The 20,071-nt window shown below is 34.9% G+C and overlaps 3 protein-coding genes across 3 annotated transcripts; 2 read left to right on the top strand and 1 right to left on the bottom strand.

The window, feature by feature from the left end:
• Positions 1 to 981: 981 nt before the first annotated feature.
• LOC125201580 (heat shock cognate 70 kDa protein-like) lies at positions 982 to 4,142 on the top strand. The gene is made up of 3 exons (XM_048099753.1): positions 982 to 1,065; positions 1,167 to 1,399; positions 2,426 to 4,142. Exons 1-3 carry the CDS (start codon positions 1,043 to 1,045, stop codon positions 4,054 to 4,056), a joined length of 1,887 nt encoding a protein of 628 aa, XP_047955710.1. The 5' UTR covers positions 982 to 1,042; the 3' UTR covers positions 4,057 to 4,142.
• An 8,622-nt stretch (positions 4,143 to 12,764) lies between these two features.
• On the top strand, positions 12,765 to 13,177 carry LOC125224492 (heat shock cognate 70 kDa protein 1-like). Its single transcript, XM_048127902.1, has 2 exons — positions 12,765 to 13,116; positions 13,170 to 13,177. The coding sequence occupies exons 1-2, from the start codon at positions 12,765 to 12,767 to the stop codon at positions 13,175 to 13,177; spliced, it is 360 nt and encodes a 119-aa protein (XP_047983859.1).
• A 52-nt stretch (positions 13,178 to 13,229) lies between these two features.
• Positions 13,230 to 16,630, bottom strand: LOC125201478 (heat shock cognate 70 kDa protein-like). Its single transcript, XM_048099613.1, has 3 exons — positions 16,414 to 16,630; positions 14,607 to 16,230; positions 13,230 to 13,347 (listed from the first exon to the last, which is right to left on the bottom strand). Exons 1-3 carry the CDS (start codon positions 16,625 to 16,627, stop codon positions 13,278 to 13,280), a joined length of 1,908 nt encoding a protein of 635 aa, XP_047955570.1. The 5' UTR covers positions 16,628 to 16,630; the 3' UTR covers positions 13,230 to 13,277.
• Between the last annotated feature and the right edge of the window lie 3,441 nt (positions 16,631 to 20,071).

Genomic DNA, 20,071 nt, shown 5'->3' with positions numbered 1-20,071 from the left:
TTTTTTAAACTCGTGATGAGTCAAAAGAGCTCTTTAAATGATGGACAGGAGGAGTATTTAATAGTGAACGGTCTAAAAAGAAAATGTGTGTATTATTTTACTAGAATATACTATTTCCCAAGGGCGGATCTATGTAGTGGTGTTAGTGGGGCATTTGCCCCTCCTCAATATATATCAATGCTAATTTTTTTTAATTCACAAATTTACTTATGATTCTCTCTGAGATGCCCCTTCTCAGTATTTCAAAATTTGTTGATTATATATTTTTGCCCCTTCTCACATCAATTCCTGGCTTCGCCCCTCTTTCAGTCTTCCATTAATCGACACCAATTTCCTTTTTCGTCCATTCCTTATTAACGTCACCCTTACTTTTTACTACTTTTATAATAGACTCCGCAATCCACTAACTCATTGCATTCACATTTTATTATACTCCTCCGTCCCGCTTTAGGAGTCCCGGTTGATTAATTTTAGGCGTTCCGCTTTAGGAGTCCCGATTGGAATAAATTAATAAAAAAATGCCTAAAAAGTGTTAAAAATGTTAATAGTGGGTCCCAACATCCACTATAACTAATAAAAAAGTGTTAAAAGTGAGTCCCAACATCCACTATAATATTTATTTATTGGACACTCAATTAAAAGTAGGTCCCAACATCCACTACAACATTTATTTATTATACACTCAAACATTTTTCTCTTAAAACATGTGCCCGACTCAACCGAGACTCTTAAAGCGGGACGGATGGAGTAAAATTTTTTCAACCCACTTACACATATCTTAAATCCGTGCCAATTAATTGGATACCCAAGTTGCGGCCGCTCAACATTAATATTCATTTTATAGTACTCGAAGAATGTTTCGTCGTTTTGGAAATGGTGATGGTGATGGCGGGAGGTGAGGGGAAAAGACATGCTACTTCTACTTATGACCTATATATTTCGGGTGAGCCACCGCTGCTAGTGTATATGATCAGAGCTTCTCTCAATTCATTTTCCCTATTTCCAAAACACACTTCTTAGAGCATCCACAGCATATCCTAGGATGCCCTTCTCATCAGCTAAGCCGTGCGGCCCTCTTTACCCTGCACTTCATTTTCTTGTTGAAATTTTCACCGACAACCGTTTAATGTATTCGTTTTCATACTTCTGTTTTCTTTCAATTGCAGCGCTGTTTTAGAATCACTAGTGGCGGGAATGGAGGAAGGGCGGTCCATTGGAATCGATTTGGGGACGACATATTCGTGTGTGGCGGCGTGGAAGCACGAAAGGATTGAGATTATACCAAACTATCAGGGCAACCGTACCACGCCGTCTCAGGTTGCTTTCACTGACACCCATCGTCTCATTGGTGATGCCGCCAAGAATCAAGTTGCCAATAATCCCTTCAACACTGTTTTCGGTATGTTTCCTATTCCATTTTGCATGGTTTCCGTTCTTTATTGTTTCAGATGCATATTGTACTTTCTTATCTAAGAGCATTCACAGTAGGAAGAGCCCTCTCATTCTCACCGCTCTTCCACAGCCCTCCCAATAAAGTGCAATGAACTCTATACATAGAGTAGAAATAAAAAATTCTTTAAAAAAATATATTAAAAATTTGGCACGGCACGGCTCGGCGGTCGGGACGCAATAGGTCCCGTCCCACCGCCGTCCCACTCTCTCGGCCTAGCCCGTGCTCTTGGTGCTCTCTCTTTCCTCGGGACGGCTCATCGCTTGTAATAGCGACCTTCCCAGGGACCGATCCATATGAGGATCACAAGGGGCAATTGCCCCAGCTGAAAAAAATTATTTATACTATTTTGATCATTAAGTTTTAAAATTTTTTGAACATCCTCTATATATGCCCCTTCTCTACTTCTTAAAATATCTTTATATATATTTTTGCCCCATCTGTATGGAATTTCTGGCTCCGTCCCTGGACCTTCCTGACCGCCGTCCCGCACGGCGTGGGTAGTATATTTTAAAAGATTGAAGTAAATGCAAACTTCAATATTGCCTTTTTATTGGTATGTAGTCCATCCGTTTATGTTTGAAAATCTATTTATTTTTCCAAAATTTAATATGTGGACCCCACATAATGTGTTTCCAGTACATATTCCATCTATCCATTATATCCATCATTATAAATTTTGGTTCACTTTTCATTTACAAAGTCAAATAATTTTGATTAAATAATTTTTTAAAATCAAATCAAAATGACTCACTCTTTAAATCATGAATGGATGGAGTATGCAAAAGGAATGCAATTATTTTCTTATCAATGTTAATTAGCAATTGACGGTTGAGGAAGTGTGATGTGTGGAAGCAGATGCTACTAAACCAGTCCAACCACAATTTTATTTTCTTGGTTTCATGTTTCGTTTGTTATGCTCTCCAAACATTGTTGTTTTCTCATCTCTATCTAATTCAATTATTTCTTACACAGATTCAAAGAGGTTGATCGGTTGCAAATTCAGCGACCCAACGGTTCAAAGTGACATGGCATATTGGCCATTCAAGGTCGTTCCTGGCTCTGATGACAAGCCTATGATCGCGGTATCCTATAGAGGGGAGGAGAAAGAGTTTTCTGCTGAGGAAATCTCCTCAATGGTGCTCACTATGATGAAGGATATCGCCGAGGCATATCTTGGATCAACTGTGAAGAATGCTGTTGTGACAGTGCCTGCTTATTTCAACGACTCTCAACGTCAGGCCACCGTGGCCGCTGGAGCCATTGCCGGCCTTAACATTGTCAGGATCATCAATGAGCCTACAGCTGCAGCCATTGCGTACTATCTGGATAAAGGAGCTGCTAGCCATGTGGCAAAGAATGTGCTGATTTTCGACCTTGGTGGTGGCACGTTTGATGTGTCTGTGGCCACGATTGAGGCAAATGTCATTGAAGTCAAGGCTATCGCCGGTGATACTCATCTTGGAGGACAGGACATGGACAACATAATGGTGAATCACTTTGTGAAAGAGTTTGAAAGGAAGACGGGTAAGGATATTAGTGGGAATGCAAGAGCTATGAGGAGATTGAGGAATGCTTGTGAAAGAGCCAAGAGGGTTCTTTCCTCTGATTTCGAAACCCCGATTGAGATTGAATCATTGATAGATGGGATTGATTTGTTTTCTACTATTCGTCGTGCTAAATTTGATGACATTAACATGGGTTTATTCAACAAATGTATGGAGCTTGTTGAGAAATGCGTGAGTGATGCAAAGATGGAGAAAAGCAGTGTCGATGAGGTGGTGCTGGTGGGCGGGTGCAGTAGAATTCCTAAGCTGCAGGAGATGTTGAAGGAGTTTTTTAATGGGAAAGAGGTGCTCAAGACCATTAATCCAGACGAAGCTGTGGCTCGTGGTGCTGCAGTGCTGGCAGCCAAGTTGAGTGGTGAAGGCAATGACAATTTGGAAAAGCTCGTTCTTTTCGAAGTTACTCCATTGTCCCTTGGTATTGAAGTTGATGGAGATCGGATGTCAGTGTTTATTCCAAGGAATACACCTATACCAACAAGGAAGGAGAAAATTCTTAAGACGGCCGGCGACAATCAGACCAGAGCACTCTTTGCTGTGTACGAGGGCGAAAGAAGCAAGATAACAGAGAATAATCTGCTAGGTGAATTCAAACTCCATGGCATTCCACTAGCGCCCAGAGGTGTTGCTACATTCAAAATGTGCTTCGACATTGATGAGAATGGTATCTTAAATGTGTCAGCAGAGCATGTGGGTACTGGGTTGAAAAACGAGATCACTATCACCAACAACAAGGGCAGATTGTCTAATAAAGAAATTGAGAGGATGATCAGGGATGCAAAGAAGTACAAGTTGGAGGATGAGAAGTTTAAGGAGAAAATTGAGGCCAGGTCTTACTTGGAGGACTACGCCTACAATTCGAGGAATACCATTAGAAGTGCAGCAAAGATCACAGCAAAAGACAAGAAGAAGATGGAGGATGCTTTTGAGTCTTTCACAAAGTGGTTGGAGTGTAACAAGCATGCAGAGGCTGATGATTTTAAACAAAAGATGAAGGAGCTTGAGACTATTTTCAATCCCATCATCACCAAGATGAATTAAGAATGAAAATTGATGATTGTCATTCTTTACTTTTATCTATCAAGATTTTTGTTCATATTTGTGTAATGGAGTTGCTTGTTCTCTTTTATGCTATACTACTCTACTTTTAATTATACTAGTATCACCACCGTACTATGCACGGCCCATTTGACTTTTCTCAAAATATAAAATATTTATTTGAAATAAGAAACCATATCATTATATAGATCTAAAATTATAAGTATGATATACATCTACAATAATACATTTGATTAAAGTACTCCTCGTCTGAGCCATTAAAAATTAAACGTTTCTTTTGTTGGTTGTCTCGTTAAGAATTAAATGTTTGTAAAAATGGAAATAACACTCTCAATACTTTTTCTTTTTCTTACTTTACTTTCTATTCACTAACTCACTAAATAACACTACATTCCCATGCAGAAAACCAAATAGTATTTCATTTTAAATTGGAAGGAGGAAGTAGTAAATTTTATTAGTGTATGAAATATATTTTATAAAAAATTGTTGTTTTGTTTACCAATTCTAAATTCTAGCCATCTTTTATTTTATTTTTATAATTTTACACAATAAATACCTATAACTTCTCTTTCAATGTTTTACTTCTATTCATATTGAGTAAGCAAAATGTCTATTATTCTTTACTGTCACAAACTTTATAAGACTCTTCCATACCATATTATTTAAAATGGTTCTAATCATGACATTAAAAATAAAAATAATGATATAATTATATAAAATAATTTCTAACGTCTCCAAATTATTTCTTACACAGACTTTAAAGTCTTCCATATGATCAATAAAATGTAGTATATAGAGTTGTTAACAATATTTATTCGATGCAGTAAACATGAAATTTTTATTATTTCTAACTCCATGTTTTGTCAAAAGCCAAATAAGTTACACTAATCTAAATAAAATATATAAATTGGGCTACTTTATATCATAAGGACCTATTTCTATTTAGAGTGAACTACAAAAATGGTCTCTGGACTATAAGTTTATCTCGCCCATAGTCCCTGGACTTTAAAAATATTGTCAATAGTCCCTGGACTAAGGGTTTATCTCGAAATTGGTCCTTTTGGCTTTTTTTGGTACGAAAATACCCTTTGATATTATTTTGGGGGATTTGGGCAATTTGGTCTTTTTACACTTTTTAACATTATAAATCTGATATTATTTTAGTTATGTACTAACTTTGATATTATTTCAAAATTATCATTCTTCTTCCATTTTGTTATCCTTCACTGAATTTGTTTTTTTTTATTGCAATATTAGATTTAATTTTATAAAATTTTAAATTTTAATTTTTAAATATCAATAAATTTTTTTAATTATAAAAATTATTAAATAGCAAAAATTAATAGTTATAATCAATATTTGATAGTGTATAGTACTATGTAATCAATAAGGCATGACAACGCCTTAGTTTTAATCATTTTTTAAATAGCTTTAATCATAAATAGATTATATAACACAATTTATTTTGAAATAAATATGCATCTAATGTAAGACTAATATTTGTTTATTAATTTGAAAACAATCAAAATTTACTAGAAAATTTCAACAAAAATACTCATATATAAAATTTTAAGTAGGATCAAATTTTTAGTCAACTTCACAATATTTAATCACAAGCAATTATAACAACCGAACGGAGGCTAAATAGAATAACTCTTATTTTTCCATCATGATTAATATTATTTTTCTGTACTTCTTCAATTCAATTGAATATTATATTAAATAACAAAAATTAATAGTTTTAATCAATATTTATAGTGTCCATGAATTAATAGTTTTCATTAAAAAAATTTATTGATATTTAAAAATCTAAATATTAAATTTATTTTATAAAATTAAATCTAATATTGAAATAAATAAAAAAACAAATTCAGTGAAGGATAACAAAATGGAAGGAGAATGATAATTTTGAAATAATATCAAAGTTAGTACATAACTAAAATAATATCAGATTTAAAATGTTAAAAGCGTAAAAAGACCAAATTGCCCAAATCCCCCAAAATAATATCAAAGGGTATTTTCGTACCAAAAAAAGCCAAAAGGACCAATTTCGAGATAAACCCTTAGTCCAGGGACTACTGGCGATATTTTTAAAGTCCAGGGACTATGGGCGAGATAAACCCATAGTCCAGGGACCATTTTTGTAGTTCACTCTTCTATTTAATAGGGATAATTAGGTTAGAGAATGAAGGCCGCTATTTTCTTCACGGCGGCGACTGCATTTTCTTCTTAATCTTCTGCAATTCCCCGTCCATCTTCTCCAGCGTAATTCTGCTAATTTTCATCAATAAAAACAAAATGTATTGACACACAATCCTTTAATATCATTCATATATGTAACTGTCAGTCCGTTTATTTCCTCCATTTTCTCCTTATACATATAAGTTATAACTGCCGTAAATCTAGAAATTCATTAATAAAAACATTTTTTAATTAAATCCAAATTATTAACTAAAATGGCATTATTGTAAATATTCCTAAAACTCCCTTTTTATATATTTATTTATAGATTTTGTTAGATTATCTCTTTGCTCTTTAGTTTCATCTGCTTGAGCATATAATTTCAATCGAAACTAATTTTAAGTTTATATATATTGCTAATAGTGATTCACTTATAGCGCAAGATATCGACTGAGTCGTAGATTAGGATGTAAATGCAACGATCTGGTAAGAATGTAGGCTTATGTTACTAATAAATAAATATTATAATTTCAAAACAAGCTTTAGTAAATTCCCCCACAACTTAGGACTAGCTACGTAATCGTAGTAGACAAAAAAAGAAACCAACCAAAGAAACATATTCGAAAAAAAGACAGTGCACACTTGAACAGGATCATGCCATTACCATTTGATCTTATTTCCAAAACAACACACTTCGATTATTCCAAAGTAGGAATCACAACGAGAATTTCTACGATTACACATCTTTAAAAGAAATTAATAATACCAATTAACTCGATTAATCTCGTAAAAAAGGAAAGAAATTTCGGGGCGAAAGTTATGGGTTCTATGATTTATATAGTACTACTCCATTTATTAATTTAATATGGGGCAGATATAGTTTGATAGTGGGGTGATCAATTGCTAACTCATCATTTAATTGTTAACTACAACTAATTTAAGGTCATAGGATTTTAGAAAACGTTTGGTTTACAATTTGCCACGTGTAATTTTCATTTTTATTAATAAAATAAAAAAAAGATTAAAAAAAATCCAAATTAACGGTTTTGGATGAAAATGTCAATATAGTGTTTCGAAAATATCAACACAATGCTTTGAGAATGTCAACACAATGCTTTAAGAATGTTAACCCATTGCTTATATTGACATTCTACATGTATTATATTCACATATTTTATATAGTATGTTGACATTTCTGCTGTACGTAAAAAAAATTAAAATTTTTTGAAATTTTTTTCAAATTTTGACGTCGGAACATATGCATGTAGGATATCGTTGGAATCCTTATGAAATTATCTTTAATTTGATATATGTTATATGAATTTAAAGTTTTGGGATTTCTTTTAAAAATTAGTTATAACTAAACATGTAGTTAATTGACATTAATACACTTATTGATATTTTTTGGAATTAATCCTATGGCCTTATTGACGTTTTTCGTTGTTCGTATTGACATTTAGGGATTGATCATCTAAGCCCTTAATTTGAATATCTAATTACTATTATTTAATTGTATTTATCAATTAAGTCACGAGTTAGCAATATAACACTCCTCTAGTTTGATATCTATCAGTTCTCAACTTACATACACTTGAATCTTTTAAATTTGTCTTTCTAGTTTAAATTAAGATTATTTACACTTTAAAATGAAAATTTAAGTAGGTCCAAAGTACACGTATTCTTTATCCCTATAATTTTATTCGTATTCTGTTAATATTGGATAGAATTTTTTTTATCAGTCACATTAAGTTAAATTATTACCTTTTTTTAAATCTAACATATTTAATCATTTTTAATATATTCTTTATTATATTTTATTCTCTTAATATTACTTTATTTTATTCTTTTATTTATTTTATTCAAATTCAGTTAATTTACTACTCCCTCCGTTTCGCCATAGTTGAGGTGAAACTTTTCGACACGGAGTTTTAGAATAAATCAGACCATTTTAGGGGTACACTTGTACCCCCTAGTTCCCACTTGGATCCGCCGGTGCTATAAAAGAATGAATTCTAGCACAGCTATATACATAAGCTTATGAGAGTTACTCTCTCCTAGTTCATTATTTTCACATTAAAGCTAATGCAGTACCAAAAGTCCATATTTTTAGGATCGAATAACAAAGTAAGTATTCCCTCCATCCAAAAAAATAGATAAAATTGTAAACATTACGGGTTTAATGCACAATTGGTAAAGTAGAAGAGATAGGAAAAATGTGGTGGAAAGTAGTGTTAGTGGATTATGGGTCCATAATTAGAATGATGTTTAAAGTTAATATTGGTTTAAAACTTCTACTTTTTGAATTAGTCTAATTTTGGTTGACGTCCCAAAATGGTAAAACTTCTATTTTTTCACGGAGGGAGTAATAGATAAGAGTACTACCTCTTTTTTTTTAAATGCTCGAACTCGGCACCTCATACAATAATGTCTAAATTCTTTGCCGCTAAGACAAAGGCGCTGGAGTAGATAAGAGTACTATCTTATAAATTAAGCAACTTTGTTTAATATCATAATATCATTATCCCTCCTTGTGTGAACGAACCTTATATACACCATTATACTCACTCTGTCCGGAAATAAATATCTCATTTTGATTGGGTCGGATTTTAAGAAATTTTTTGATTTCAAAAAGAAAGTGAGTGAAAAATTAGTGAAATGTGAATCCTACTAATATAACTTTATAAAAAAATACGAATAAAATGAGTTGATGAAATATGGAATCCACAAACCAATATAAAATTAAATGAGACATTTATCGTAGACGAAAAAAAAAGAAAAATAGAACACACTTTATTATTATGATAATTTTGTATCTAAAAGAAACACATCAAATAATATAAGGGCTGGACTGTGGAAAATGGGTCACGGGTCAATGGGTCGTGCGTAAACGATTGTATATGGAGTAGAGGTGCCCACGGTTCAGGAACCGACGGTTACGGTTCGGAACCGCCGGTTTCGGTTTTGGAAATTGTTGAACCGGAACCGAACCGCGAGGGTGTTTCGCGGTTACGGTTTCGGTTCCAAAACCGCCGGTTTCGGTTTCGGTTCCGAACCGACGGTTTTCCGGCGGTTTTTTTACGGTTTTTCACGGTTCCAAACCGTCGGTTTTTTGCGGTTCCGGCTTGATTTCACGGTTTTCCGGCGGTTTTTCGCGGTTCCGGTTTGAAACCGCGCGGAACCGGCGGTTCCGGCACGGTTTCGGTTCGAAAATTTTTGAACCTGAACCGAACCACGGTTCAAAAATCGACGGTTTCGGTTCGGGTAAATTCTCACGGTTTCGGTTCGGAACCGTAACCGACGGTTACGGTTTCGGTTTTAACCGCCGGTTCGATAAACCTTGGGCAGGTCTAATATGGAGTATTAATTCATCAGAATGGACCAATCCTTACATCGGCCCCATCAGATATTTAACAAAACTTTCACATTTCCACCAAAATAATTTGCTCGTTGGAAATTTCTCTCACTAATCTTAATCGCCTTCGTCTAAATTTAGACACAATATTCAATTAGGAATAAATTCTTGGCTATAATGCTTTGAATTAATTAGGAATAAATTAGAAATGTATTTGAACCTGCAAGTTTTATGAGATTCTTATCTAATAAACGTCTATGATTGATACTCCCTCCTTTCCTTTACAAGTGATGCGTATTCCTTTTTTTAACCGTCCCATTATAAACGAGATATTTCCTTTTATGGTAAAAAGCAACAATTCTGCTTAAAAAAATATGTGCCCAAGTTAAATGTTTCACGTGCAATAGTAGTAGGGTATACATTGGCGGACATAGTAAGCAATGGGCGAGGGCTTAAACCCTTCCCCAAATTTTTATTTTTCATTTTTTCTTCTTGCAAAATTTTCAAAAAGTTTGAAATTGAGCTTCAGCCCTTCCCAAAAATTGCTGCTGGAGAGTAAATTATTGAAAGTAGAATGAAAGGAGGGGCTGAATCTAAGATTCTGAACTACAGACTAAAATGATGGATACCGCAGCATTTAGGAAGAAGACGACCTGAGAGGGTATTATAAAATAAATAATACAATATAATAATATTATTTGTACTCCTTAATGACACACTGGGATTTGACTGTAAATTGAAAACCGCCTCTTTTAAAAACCACAAATAGTTTAAAAAAACCACCAATTTATTTGCAAGTGTTATTATACATTTATACTCTAATTTCTTCCAGTTGGTTTAAGTGTATGAAAAACATAGTACTACAAGTACAACCTATTCTATTTCAATTTGAAAACTTATGATTAATTAAAACAATGCAGATTCTTTATTTATTTAATTTTTTAAAAAAAACATTAAATAGCTTTCATTGATAATTTTAATTTCTCTTACATTTTTTTTCTTATCAATTCAATTGTAAAAAAACTTTTTGATTTTCTTTCTAATTCTTTTCAATTCAATTCAATTTTCCATTACTAATATACTTGTTATTTTGTCATCTTTTTAAATTCTCTCATCTAATAAGAATTTTATTTAGAAGAGTTCTTCTGATATATATTTGTTTTAAAGTTCTAAGATGCTTATAATTATTTATCTCACCGTAAAACTGAAAATTATGGTTATTCCCTCGTCCATGAAAAATTGTCTTATTTGCCATTTTAGAATATCCACGATTTAAACTCTTATCCCCTTTTTCCATTTTAGATAATCGGACCTCACATTCAACTAAATCATAGTCATATTCTATTATAAACCCAATATATGGAGTATAAAAATAAGATTTACTTTCCACTAACTTTTTTCCATCATTTTTCTTCACAAGTGACAAACAATTTTTTAAAACTCGTGCTGCGCGAGTCAAAATGAGATTATAAATACGGATGGATAGAGTACAATGCAGCCCCTACTAAACAAAATTTCTGCGTCCGCCACTGAGGGTATATATGGAAGGATTTGAATAAATACTATGGGGGATTGTCTTAAGCGTCTTTGGGATAATTGTTCTACACTGAGTTTAATTGCAATTCTTGTTTTCCGTTTTGCCTTGGCTAGTCGATGGGCTTGATGTGGCCCATCATCTGGAGTTGGGCTGGTTGATGTGGGCTTGGCGGCGTGATAACGTATCAAATTGAGAGATACCCGGTCATTGTAAATACTCCCTTCGTCCCATAATAAATAACATACTTAGTGAATGAAACGGAATTTTAGGAGTTGTTTTATAGATTAGGTGGAGAGAGAAAATATTATATTTATATTAATGTGAAAGAAAGCTTTTTTCATAAAAGGAAATGTGACCTCTTTTGTGGGACAAACTAAGAAGGAAAGTGTGACATCTATTATGGGACGGAGGGAGTACCAATGCACAGTTACAAAAATTCTTCCACAGCCACAAAAAACTTGTCCAGTCCAATAATGGTCACGCCACAACCACAAATCACATTATTTTATCAATTGTTGAAATATTTTAATTGGATTGGAACAAAATGAATTGGACAAAAATAAATAAAATAGAATGGAATAAAAAAAATGATGTTGGAATAGATATTTTATAGATAAAGATTTCTTATAAGGTAAACTGCAATATGCACTCTATTCATGAAATTTAATCCTAGGCGTCCATTTTATGTATCTAAGAGCTAGGAAAAGTGTTATATGTCACTCTAAACATGGTGTCACCCTAATTCTCCCACGTTTGTAAATATTCTATACACCTAAAACAGTCTAATAAAAAATACACATGATGATAGTACATTTTAAAAAATATTAGGAGAACAAGTTTGTTACTACTCCCTCTGTCCCCCATAATTTTACCTAGTATTCCATTTTGGGTCGTCCCACATAATTTTACTCACTTCACTTTTACCATTTTTGGTAGTGGGCCACATATTCCACTAACTCATTCCTACTCACATTTTATTATAAAACTAATACTTTTAAAGTAGGACCCACATCTCACCAACTTTTTCAACTCACTTTCTATTAAATTTCTTAAAACTCGTGCCGGGTCAAAGTGAGTAAAATTATAAGGGACGGAGGGAGTATTACTTTCTGTTAAATAAATTCGAAACATAGGTAATTAAGTAGATAACTTCAAATTTGAATAGTAAATTTAGTTGTAAATATATTAATCTATATGCTAAATAAAGTTATAACTATTAAAAGTACTCCTACTTACTATCAAATTAAAAAAAAAACCTTAATTTTTTAGTAAAAATTTTCTATTCAGTACAACTAATTCACTGTAATGATAAAATATTTTTTATTAGGCAATGTTAGTTGGGAGGATGGAGATTTCGAAAGAATGAGAGACGATGCTACTACTTGTTGGGAAGGCGGAGAGACAGATGGAAGTTAGAGAGACTACCAGGTTTCTCCACCTTACTTTATTTCTTTATATATTTCGATTTGGTGAGCCGCCGCCGAGCATTTTAGAGGGCTTCTTTCAACGGTATAGTGTATTTCCAGTTCCTTGTTGAAATTTATGAAGCATTGCTTTTGATATTTTGTTTTGTTTTAGTTGTAGAGCTGTTCAGTGTTAGCATCATTAATGCAGAAAGACATGATATTTTGGCCATTCAAGGTTATTCATGGTGCTGATGATAAGCCTATAATTGTAGTAGCCTGCAAAGGGGAGGAGAAAGAGTTTTCGGCTGAGGAGATCTCCTCAATGGTGCTCACTAAGATGAAGGATATTGCCGAGGCATATCTTGGATCTACTGTCACGGATTCTGTGGTAACTGTCCCTGCATACTTCAATGACTCTCAGCGTCAGGCCACTAAGGATGCTGGAACCATTGCCGGACTGAATGGTATGAGGATCATCAATGAGCCAACGCCTGCAGCCATTGCATACGGACTGGATAAAGGGGGTGATGTGGCGAAGAATGTGCTGATTTTCGACCTTGGTGGTGGTACGTTCGATGTGTCTGTGGCCAAGATTGAGGATGGTCTCGTTGAAGTGAAGGCTACTGACGGAGATACTCATCTTGGAGGCCGGGACATGGACAACAGGATGGTGAATCACTTCGTGAAAGAGTTTAAAAGCAAGACAGGTAAAGATATTAGTGGGAACTCAAGAGCTGTCAGGAGATTGAAGAGTGCTTGTGAAAGAGCCAAGAGGATCCTTTCCTCCACTTTGGAAACCCAAATTCAGATTGAGTCGTTGTTTGAGGGGATAGATCTGTTCACTGCTTTACTCATGCCTAATTTGTGGACCTTAACATGGAGATGTGATGGATGTAGTTATTCCGAGAAATTCGTTTATCTCAATCAGGAAGGGGAAAGGTTTCATCACGGCGTATGACAATCTGACCAGTGTGAAAGTTCGGGTGTACGAGGGTGAAAGAAGCAAGGCAACAGACAACAATCTGCTAGGTGAATTCACACTGCAAGGCTTTCCAGCAGCGCCCAAAGGTGTTCCTAAAATCAAAGTCTGGTTCGACATGGATGAGAATGGTATCATGAATGTGTCAGCGGAGCACACAGAGAATGGAGTGAAAAACAACATCACCTTCATTAACTACAAGGGCAGGCTGTTTAAAGAAGAAATCAAGAGGATGATTGAGGATGCGGAGAAGTACAAGTTGGAGGATGACAAGTTTAGGAAGAAGAATAAGGAGGTATGCTTCGGAGAACTACGCATACAACACGAGGAACAAAGTTAGAAGTGCAGCTATCTCACAGCAGCAGACAAGAAGACTGTGGAGGATGATTGCTAGCTTTAAGTTACTATATTGATTTTTGTTATTTTTTATAAGCCTCTTTTTATTTTTTTAAGGAAGTGTTCATATTCTTCTATATTTGTTATTTATTTCCTTTCTGCTTAAACATATAAATTTACCCTTGGCGTCTTTGAACGATTATTTGAAGTATGCATTGCTCAATCCATTGCTCAACACCATTTTCACCTCCTGCTTTGCGGATTTTTGACCATTTTGACCACTATTACTCAGCTCCGACTAGAGTGAGAACGTCTTCGCTGTCATTGCTTCTTTTGTGTATTAGCCGGAGGCGGAAAATTTCTTTATCTTCATACTACAAGCCAACATTGTCCTAGAATACTTTCTTTTGAACCTTTTTATGAAATGCTATGAGCAAGCCTCTTTTCAATGATATGTTGTGGTTGAAATAAGATATAGTAATTAACAGTACTCAGATAAATTTAAGTGAATCACTATTAGAAATCTAAAAAACACATTAAACTAACTAATATGCTAAATGCTAAAGCATAAACAATAAAAAGAGCAAAGAAGAAGAAACTAAAATATATAAAAAAGAGGAATATAAACTAGTAATAGTATCTTGGGAATCATCACACAAAATATGATAAAATAAATCTTAGTTATAGATATAAGTAAAGGCCCACGATATCTTACCAATCACCATTTTTCATTCTTACATCATCTTGGCGATGATGGGATTGAAAATAGTCTGGAGCTCTTTCATTTTGTCTTTAAAATCATCAGCCTCTGCATGTTTGTTACACTCCAACCACTTTGTGAAAGACTCAAAAGCATCCTCCATCTTCTTCTTGTGTTTTGCTTTGAGCCTAACTGCACTTCTAATGGTGTCCCTCGTGTCGTAGGCGTAGTCCTCCAAAGCACACCTAGCCTCAACCTTCTTCCTAAACTCCTCATCCTCCAACTTGTACTTCTTCGCATCCCGAATCATTCTCTCAATATCTTCCTTAGACAGCCTACCCTTGTCATTGGTGATGGTGATGCTGTTCTTTATTCCAGTCGTTATGTGCTCCGCTGACACATTCAAGATACCGTCCTCATCTATGTCGAAGCACACTTTGAATTTAGCAACACCTCTGGGCGCTGGTGGTATGCCTCGGAGTATGAATTCACCTAGCAGATTGTTTTTTTTTGACTTGCTCCTTTCACCCTCGTAGACTGGAAACTTCACACTGGTCTGATTGTCATGCATCGTGTGGTGAATTTTCTCCTTCCTTGTTGGGATTGGTGTATTTCTTGGAACAAATACTGACATAGTATCATCATTAATTTCAATACCAAGAGACAACGGAGTAACATCCAAAAGAACGAGCTTTTGCACCTTGCCGTTGCCTTCACCACTCAACTTGGCTGCCAACACTGCAGCACCATACGCCACGGCTTCGTCTGGATTAATGCTCTTGCATGCCTCCTTCCCATTGAAAAACTCCCTCAACAGCTCCTGCACCTTCGGAATCCTGCTCGACCCGCCCACCAGCACCACCTCATCCACACTCCTCCGTTTCATCTTTGCATCACTCAGGCATTTCTCAACCAGTTTTATGCACTTGCTGAACAGATCCATGTTGAGCTCATTAAATTTAGCACGAGTGATGGTTGAAAACATATCAATCCCCTCAAATAAAGATTCAATATCAATATTAGTTTGGGAAGAGGAAGAAAGCATCCTCTTGGCTCTTTCACAAGAGCTCCTCAATCTCCTCAAGGCTTTTGGATTCATACTAATATCCTTACCATTCTTCCTTTCAAACTCTTTTACGAAATAATCCACCATCCTACTGTCAAAGTCTTGCCCTCCGAGATGCGTGTTGCCAGCAATAGCCTTCACTTCAATGATATCGGTCTCAATAGTGGCCACAGACACATCGAATGTGCCACCACCAAGGTCGAAAATCAGCACATTCTTAGGCACATCACCCCCTTTATCCAGGCCGTATGCGATGGCTGCAGCAGTAGGCTCATTGATGATCCTTACAACATTGAGGCCAGCAATGGTTCCAGCAGCCATGGTGGCCTGACGCTGAGAGTCGTTGAAATAGGCAGGCACGGTGACGACGGCATTCTTCACAGACGCTCCAAGATAGGCCTCGGCGATATCCTTCATCTTGGAGAGCACCATTGAAGAGATCTCCTCAGCTGAAAACTGTTTCTCCTCTCCTTTGTAGGTCACCACTATCATAGGCTTGTTGTTGTCGGTGGGGTGAGGAATGACCTTAAATGGCCATAGTTTCATGTCACTTTGAACCATTGGGTCATTGAATTTCCTGCCTATCATCCTCTTTGCATCTGCATAATACATTAAAAAAATATGATAGAAACATCGACGTTTTAGGTCATGCTTGGTATGATGGAATGGACTGGAGTGTAATAGTTATAGTACTTTTTCCTATATTTCTTCACAAAAACACCATAAAAAATAGATTGAATGAAGAGATAATAAGTGCATAGAATAGAAAACAAAAAACTGACCGAAAACGGTGTTAGTTGGAAAATTGGCGACTTGATTCTTGGCAGCTTCTCCGATGAGACGCTCGTTATCGGTGAAAGCGACATAAGAGGGCGTGGTGCGGTTGCCCTGGTCGTTGGCTATGACCTCAACGCGGTTGTGCTGCCATGCTGCCACGCACGAATACGTCGTGCCCAAATCGATCCCGATCGCCCGTCCTTCCCCATTTCCGGCCATTGATGCAACAGTTTAGATGCTCTTTGAAACTGTGAAGTTTTGAATAAGGAAATGGAGTTCACGATACTTATAAAAAGGTAAAAACCTAGTTAGCCTTTGAAGGATACGCCCATAGATATTGGAGTGAATATCGAAAGTTAGGTGTTATATGATTTATATAGTACTCCATTTATTAATTAATTATGGGGCAGATATAGTTTGATATCTACTTGGATATACTTGAATCTTTAAAATTTGTCTTTCTAGTTCAAATTAAGATTAGTTACACTTTTAAACGAAAATTTATGTAGCTCCAAGTACTCGTATTGTTTTTTTCCTATAATTTTATTGGTATTCTGTTATTAATGGATCGTATTTTTTATCGCCTCATTAAATTAAATTATTACCTTTTTTTAAAATCTAACATATTTAATAATTTTTAATTTATTCTTTATTACTCCCTCGTCCATAAAAAATAGAACACAATTACCATTTTTGGCCGTCCACAAAAAATAACAAAAAATAGAGCACAATCATTTATGGAAAGTTTTCAACAAATAATAACCCATATACATCATTCCACTAACACTACTTCTCGCTTAACTTTTTCTCCTCATCTCTTACTTTTTTCCCTTCTTTCTTACTTTACCAATTCTACATTAAAACCCGGGCCATACACAAATTGCTCTATTTTTTGTGGACGGAGGGAGTATATTTTATTCTCTTAATAATACTTTATTTTATTCTTTTATTTAATAGAGAAAGTTGTAAAATAATACGAGTTTTAATGCATAATTGGTAAAGTAAGAGGGAGAAATGGAAAATATGGTTGAAAGTAGTGTTAGTGCGATCCACAACTGTATATGGTTAGTATTGATTTAAGACTTTTCATTTATTGAATTAGTCTAATTTTGGTGGACGTCCCAAAATGATAAAACTTGTCTATTTTTTTGTGGACCAGGGAGTATTAGATAAGAGTATTACCATATAAATTATGCGACTTTGTATATATTCATAAATCATTCTCCCTCCTTGTGTGAACGAATCTTATACACACCATTATACTCAGTCTGTGCGGAAATAAATATCTCATTTTGATCAGGTCGGGTTTTAAGAAATTTTTTTATTTTAAAAAATAAAATGAGTAAAAAAGTTAGTAAAATGTGAATCTTACCTTTATACTATAATTTTATAATAAAATATAAATAAAATGAATTGATGGGTAAGGAAACCAAAAACCAATAAGAAAAGTTAAATGAGACCTATATTGTAGACGGAACAAAAAAAGAATAATAGAACACACTTTATTATCATGATAATTTTGTATCTAAAAGAAACACACCGTGGAAAATGGGTCACGGGTCAATGGGTCGTGCGTAGGGCTGGGGAAAAATATCGAAAAAATGATATATCGCTCGTATCGTATTGAAAAATATCGAAAAATTATCGAATTTTCGATATATCGTAATTTTCGATACGATACGATATCATATCGTAAGTTTTCGATACGATAACGATATGAATTTTCTTATATCGCGATATATCGTTTTATATCGAAAATACGATATATATCGAAAATTTTCGATATATCGATATTTTCGATATATATCGATATTTTATTTTCGATATATATCGATATATATCAAAATTTTTGATATATATCGATATTTAACGATATATCGAAATATCGATACGATAACGATATGAATTTTTTTTATATCGAAAGTTCGATATATCGAAACTTTCGATACGATAACGATATGAAATTCTTTCATATCGATATTTTTGATACGATACACGATACAACGTTTTCGATACGATATATCGTATCGACCCACCCCCTAGTAGTGCGCAAACGATAGTATATGGAGTATTAATTCATCAGAATGGACTTATCCAAATACATCGGCCCCATCACATATGTAGCAAAACTTTCACATTTCCACCAAAATAATTTGCTCGTTGGAAATTTCTCTATCACTAATCTTCATCGCCTTCTTCTAAATTTGGACACAATTTTAAATTAGGAATAAATTCTTGGCTTTCATGCTTTGAATTAATTAGGAATAAATTAGAAATTTATTTCAACCAACAAGTTTTATGAGATTCTTATCTAGTAAACTTGTATAATTGATATCATCCGTCCCTTCATAAGTGAGGCGTATTCCTTTTAGATCGTCCCATGATAAATGAGACATTTTATTTTATGGCAAAAAAACAACACTCTATTTCGCTCTCTCACTTTTTCTCTGTGCTTTTTTTCAACTTCTAAAATCTGTGCCCAAAAAAAAACGTCTCACATGCAATGTTAGCTGGGAGTATATGGAAGGACTTGAATAATACTATGGGGGATTGTCTTAACTCTTAAAGGCGTGCTTGGTATGATGAAATGGAATGGGGGTGGAATGGAATGAAGATAGGAATGAAATGTCAATTTTTTTGGATTTCCTTTGCATTTTCAACCATTCACTTATTCATTCCATCCCACCAAGAAAATGAATAGAATGGAGGTAGCAATCACATTTCATTCCACCATTCCATTCCAACATAATCCCTCCGTCCCAGAAAATTCGTCCCAGTATTCCATTTCAGTCCGTCCCACAAAATTTGTCCCACTTCACTTTTACCATTTTTGATAGTGGACCACATATTCCACTAACTCATTCCTACTCACATTTTACTATAAAACTAATACTTAAAAAGTAGGACCCACCTCCCACCAACTTTTTCAACTCACTCTCAATTAGATTTCTTAAAACCCGTGCCGGGTCCAAGTGTCCCAAATTATTGGGATTGCGGGAGTACCAAGTAGCCCCTAAGCGTCTTGGGAGAATTGTTCTACACTGAGTTTAATTGCAATTCTTGTTTTCCATTTTGCCTTGTTCTCATTATTTTTGTTTGGCAACGGGCTGATCGATGGGCTTGATGTGGCCCATCATCTGGAGTTGGGCTGCTTGATGTGGGCTTGGTCAACTTGAGAAAGACCCAGTTAACTCATAGTAAATGCCAATGTGCCAATTCAAATATCGTAAATTGAGTGATAATTGAGTTTTGTACTCTTTCATTATAAGTTGACGAAGGCGAAGACCTCATGAGAGCTACCAGACATAGTAAATTGTGTTAAAATTCTAATATCTTGTCTCACATCGGCTTAGTGACTTAAGAGGCCTTTTAAGGAGTTAGTGACCCATTTATAATATGGTATCAGAGCAAGGCTCAAGTCGATGATGGTTTATCTCTTTATCTCTTCTCTTGCCTACCCACATGATGGAAGTCCGATGTGTCATTTCGGCCCACACGTGAGGGGGCGTGTTAAAATTCTAATATCTTGTCCCACATCGGTTTGGTGATGATCCTATCTCTTCTATATAAGGATGGACAACCCTCCCTCTTATGACTCCTTTTAACGGGTGAGTGACCCATTTCTAATAAATTGCAATAAGTTTAGTAGATGTGACAAAATAT

The sequence above is a fragment of the Salvia hispanica genome, chromosome 1 (genome assembly GCF_023119035.1).
Source record: "Salvia hispanica cultivar TCC Black 2014 chromosome 1, UniMelb_Shisp_WGS_1.0, whole genome shotgun sequence".
Lineage (NCBI taxonomy): Eukaryota > Viridiplantae > Streptophyta > Magnoliopsida > Lamiales > Lamiaceae > Salvia > Salvia hispanica.
The sequence above is the reverse complement of the archived record's forward strand: the minus strand, read 5'-3'. Positions and strand labels throughout refer to the sequence as shown.

Excerpts from the sequence above, each read along its gene's own strand:
- LOC125224492 (XM_048127902.1), top strand. The coding sequence starts at position 12,765 with ATGATATTTTGGCCATTCAAGGTTATTCATGGTGCTGATGATAAGCCT.
- LOC125201478 (XM_048099613.1), bottom strand. The coding sequence starts at position 16,627 with ATGGCCGGAAATGGGGAAGGACGGGCGATCGGGATCGATTTGGGCACG. Across the intron at positions 16,231-16,413 it reads TCCAACTAACACCGTTTTCG|ATGCAAAGAGGATGATAGGC; the intron begins GTCAGTTTTTTG and ends TGTATTATGCAG. Across the intron at positions 13,348-14,606 it reads AATCCCATCATCGCCAAGAT|TTTCCAAAGTGGAGGAAAGG; the intron begins GATGTAAGAATG and ends TCTGAATTTGGG.
- LOC125201580 (XM_048099753.1), top strand. The coding sequence starts at position 1,043 with ATGCCCTTCTCATCAGCTAAGCC. Across the intron at positions 1,066-1,166 it reads CCCTTCTCATCAGCTAAGCC|CGCTGTTTTAGAATCACTAG; the intron begins GTGCGGCCCTCT and ends TTTCAATTGCAG. Across the intron at positions 1,400-2,425 it reads TCCCTTCAACACTGTTTTCG|ATTCAAAGAGGTTGATCGGT; the intron begins GTATGTTTCCTA and ends TTTCTTACACAG.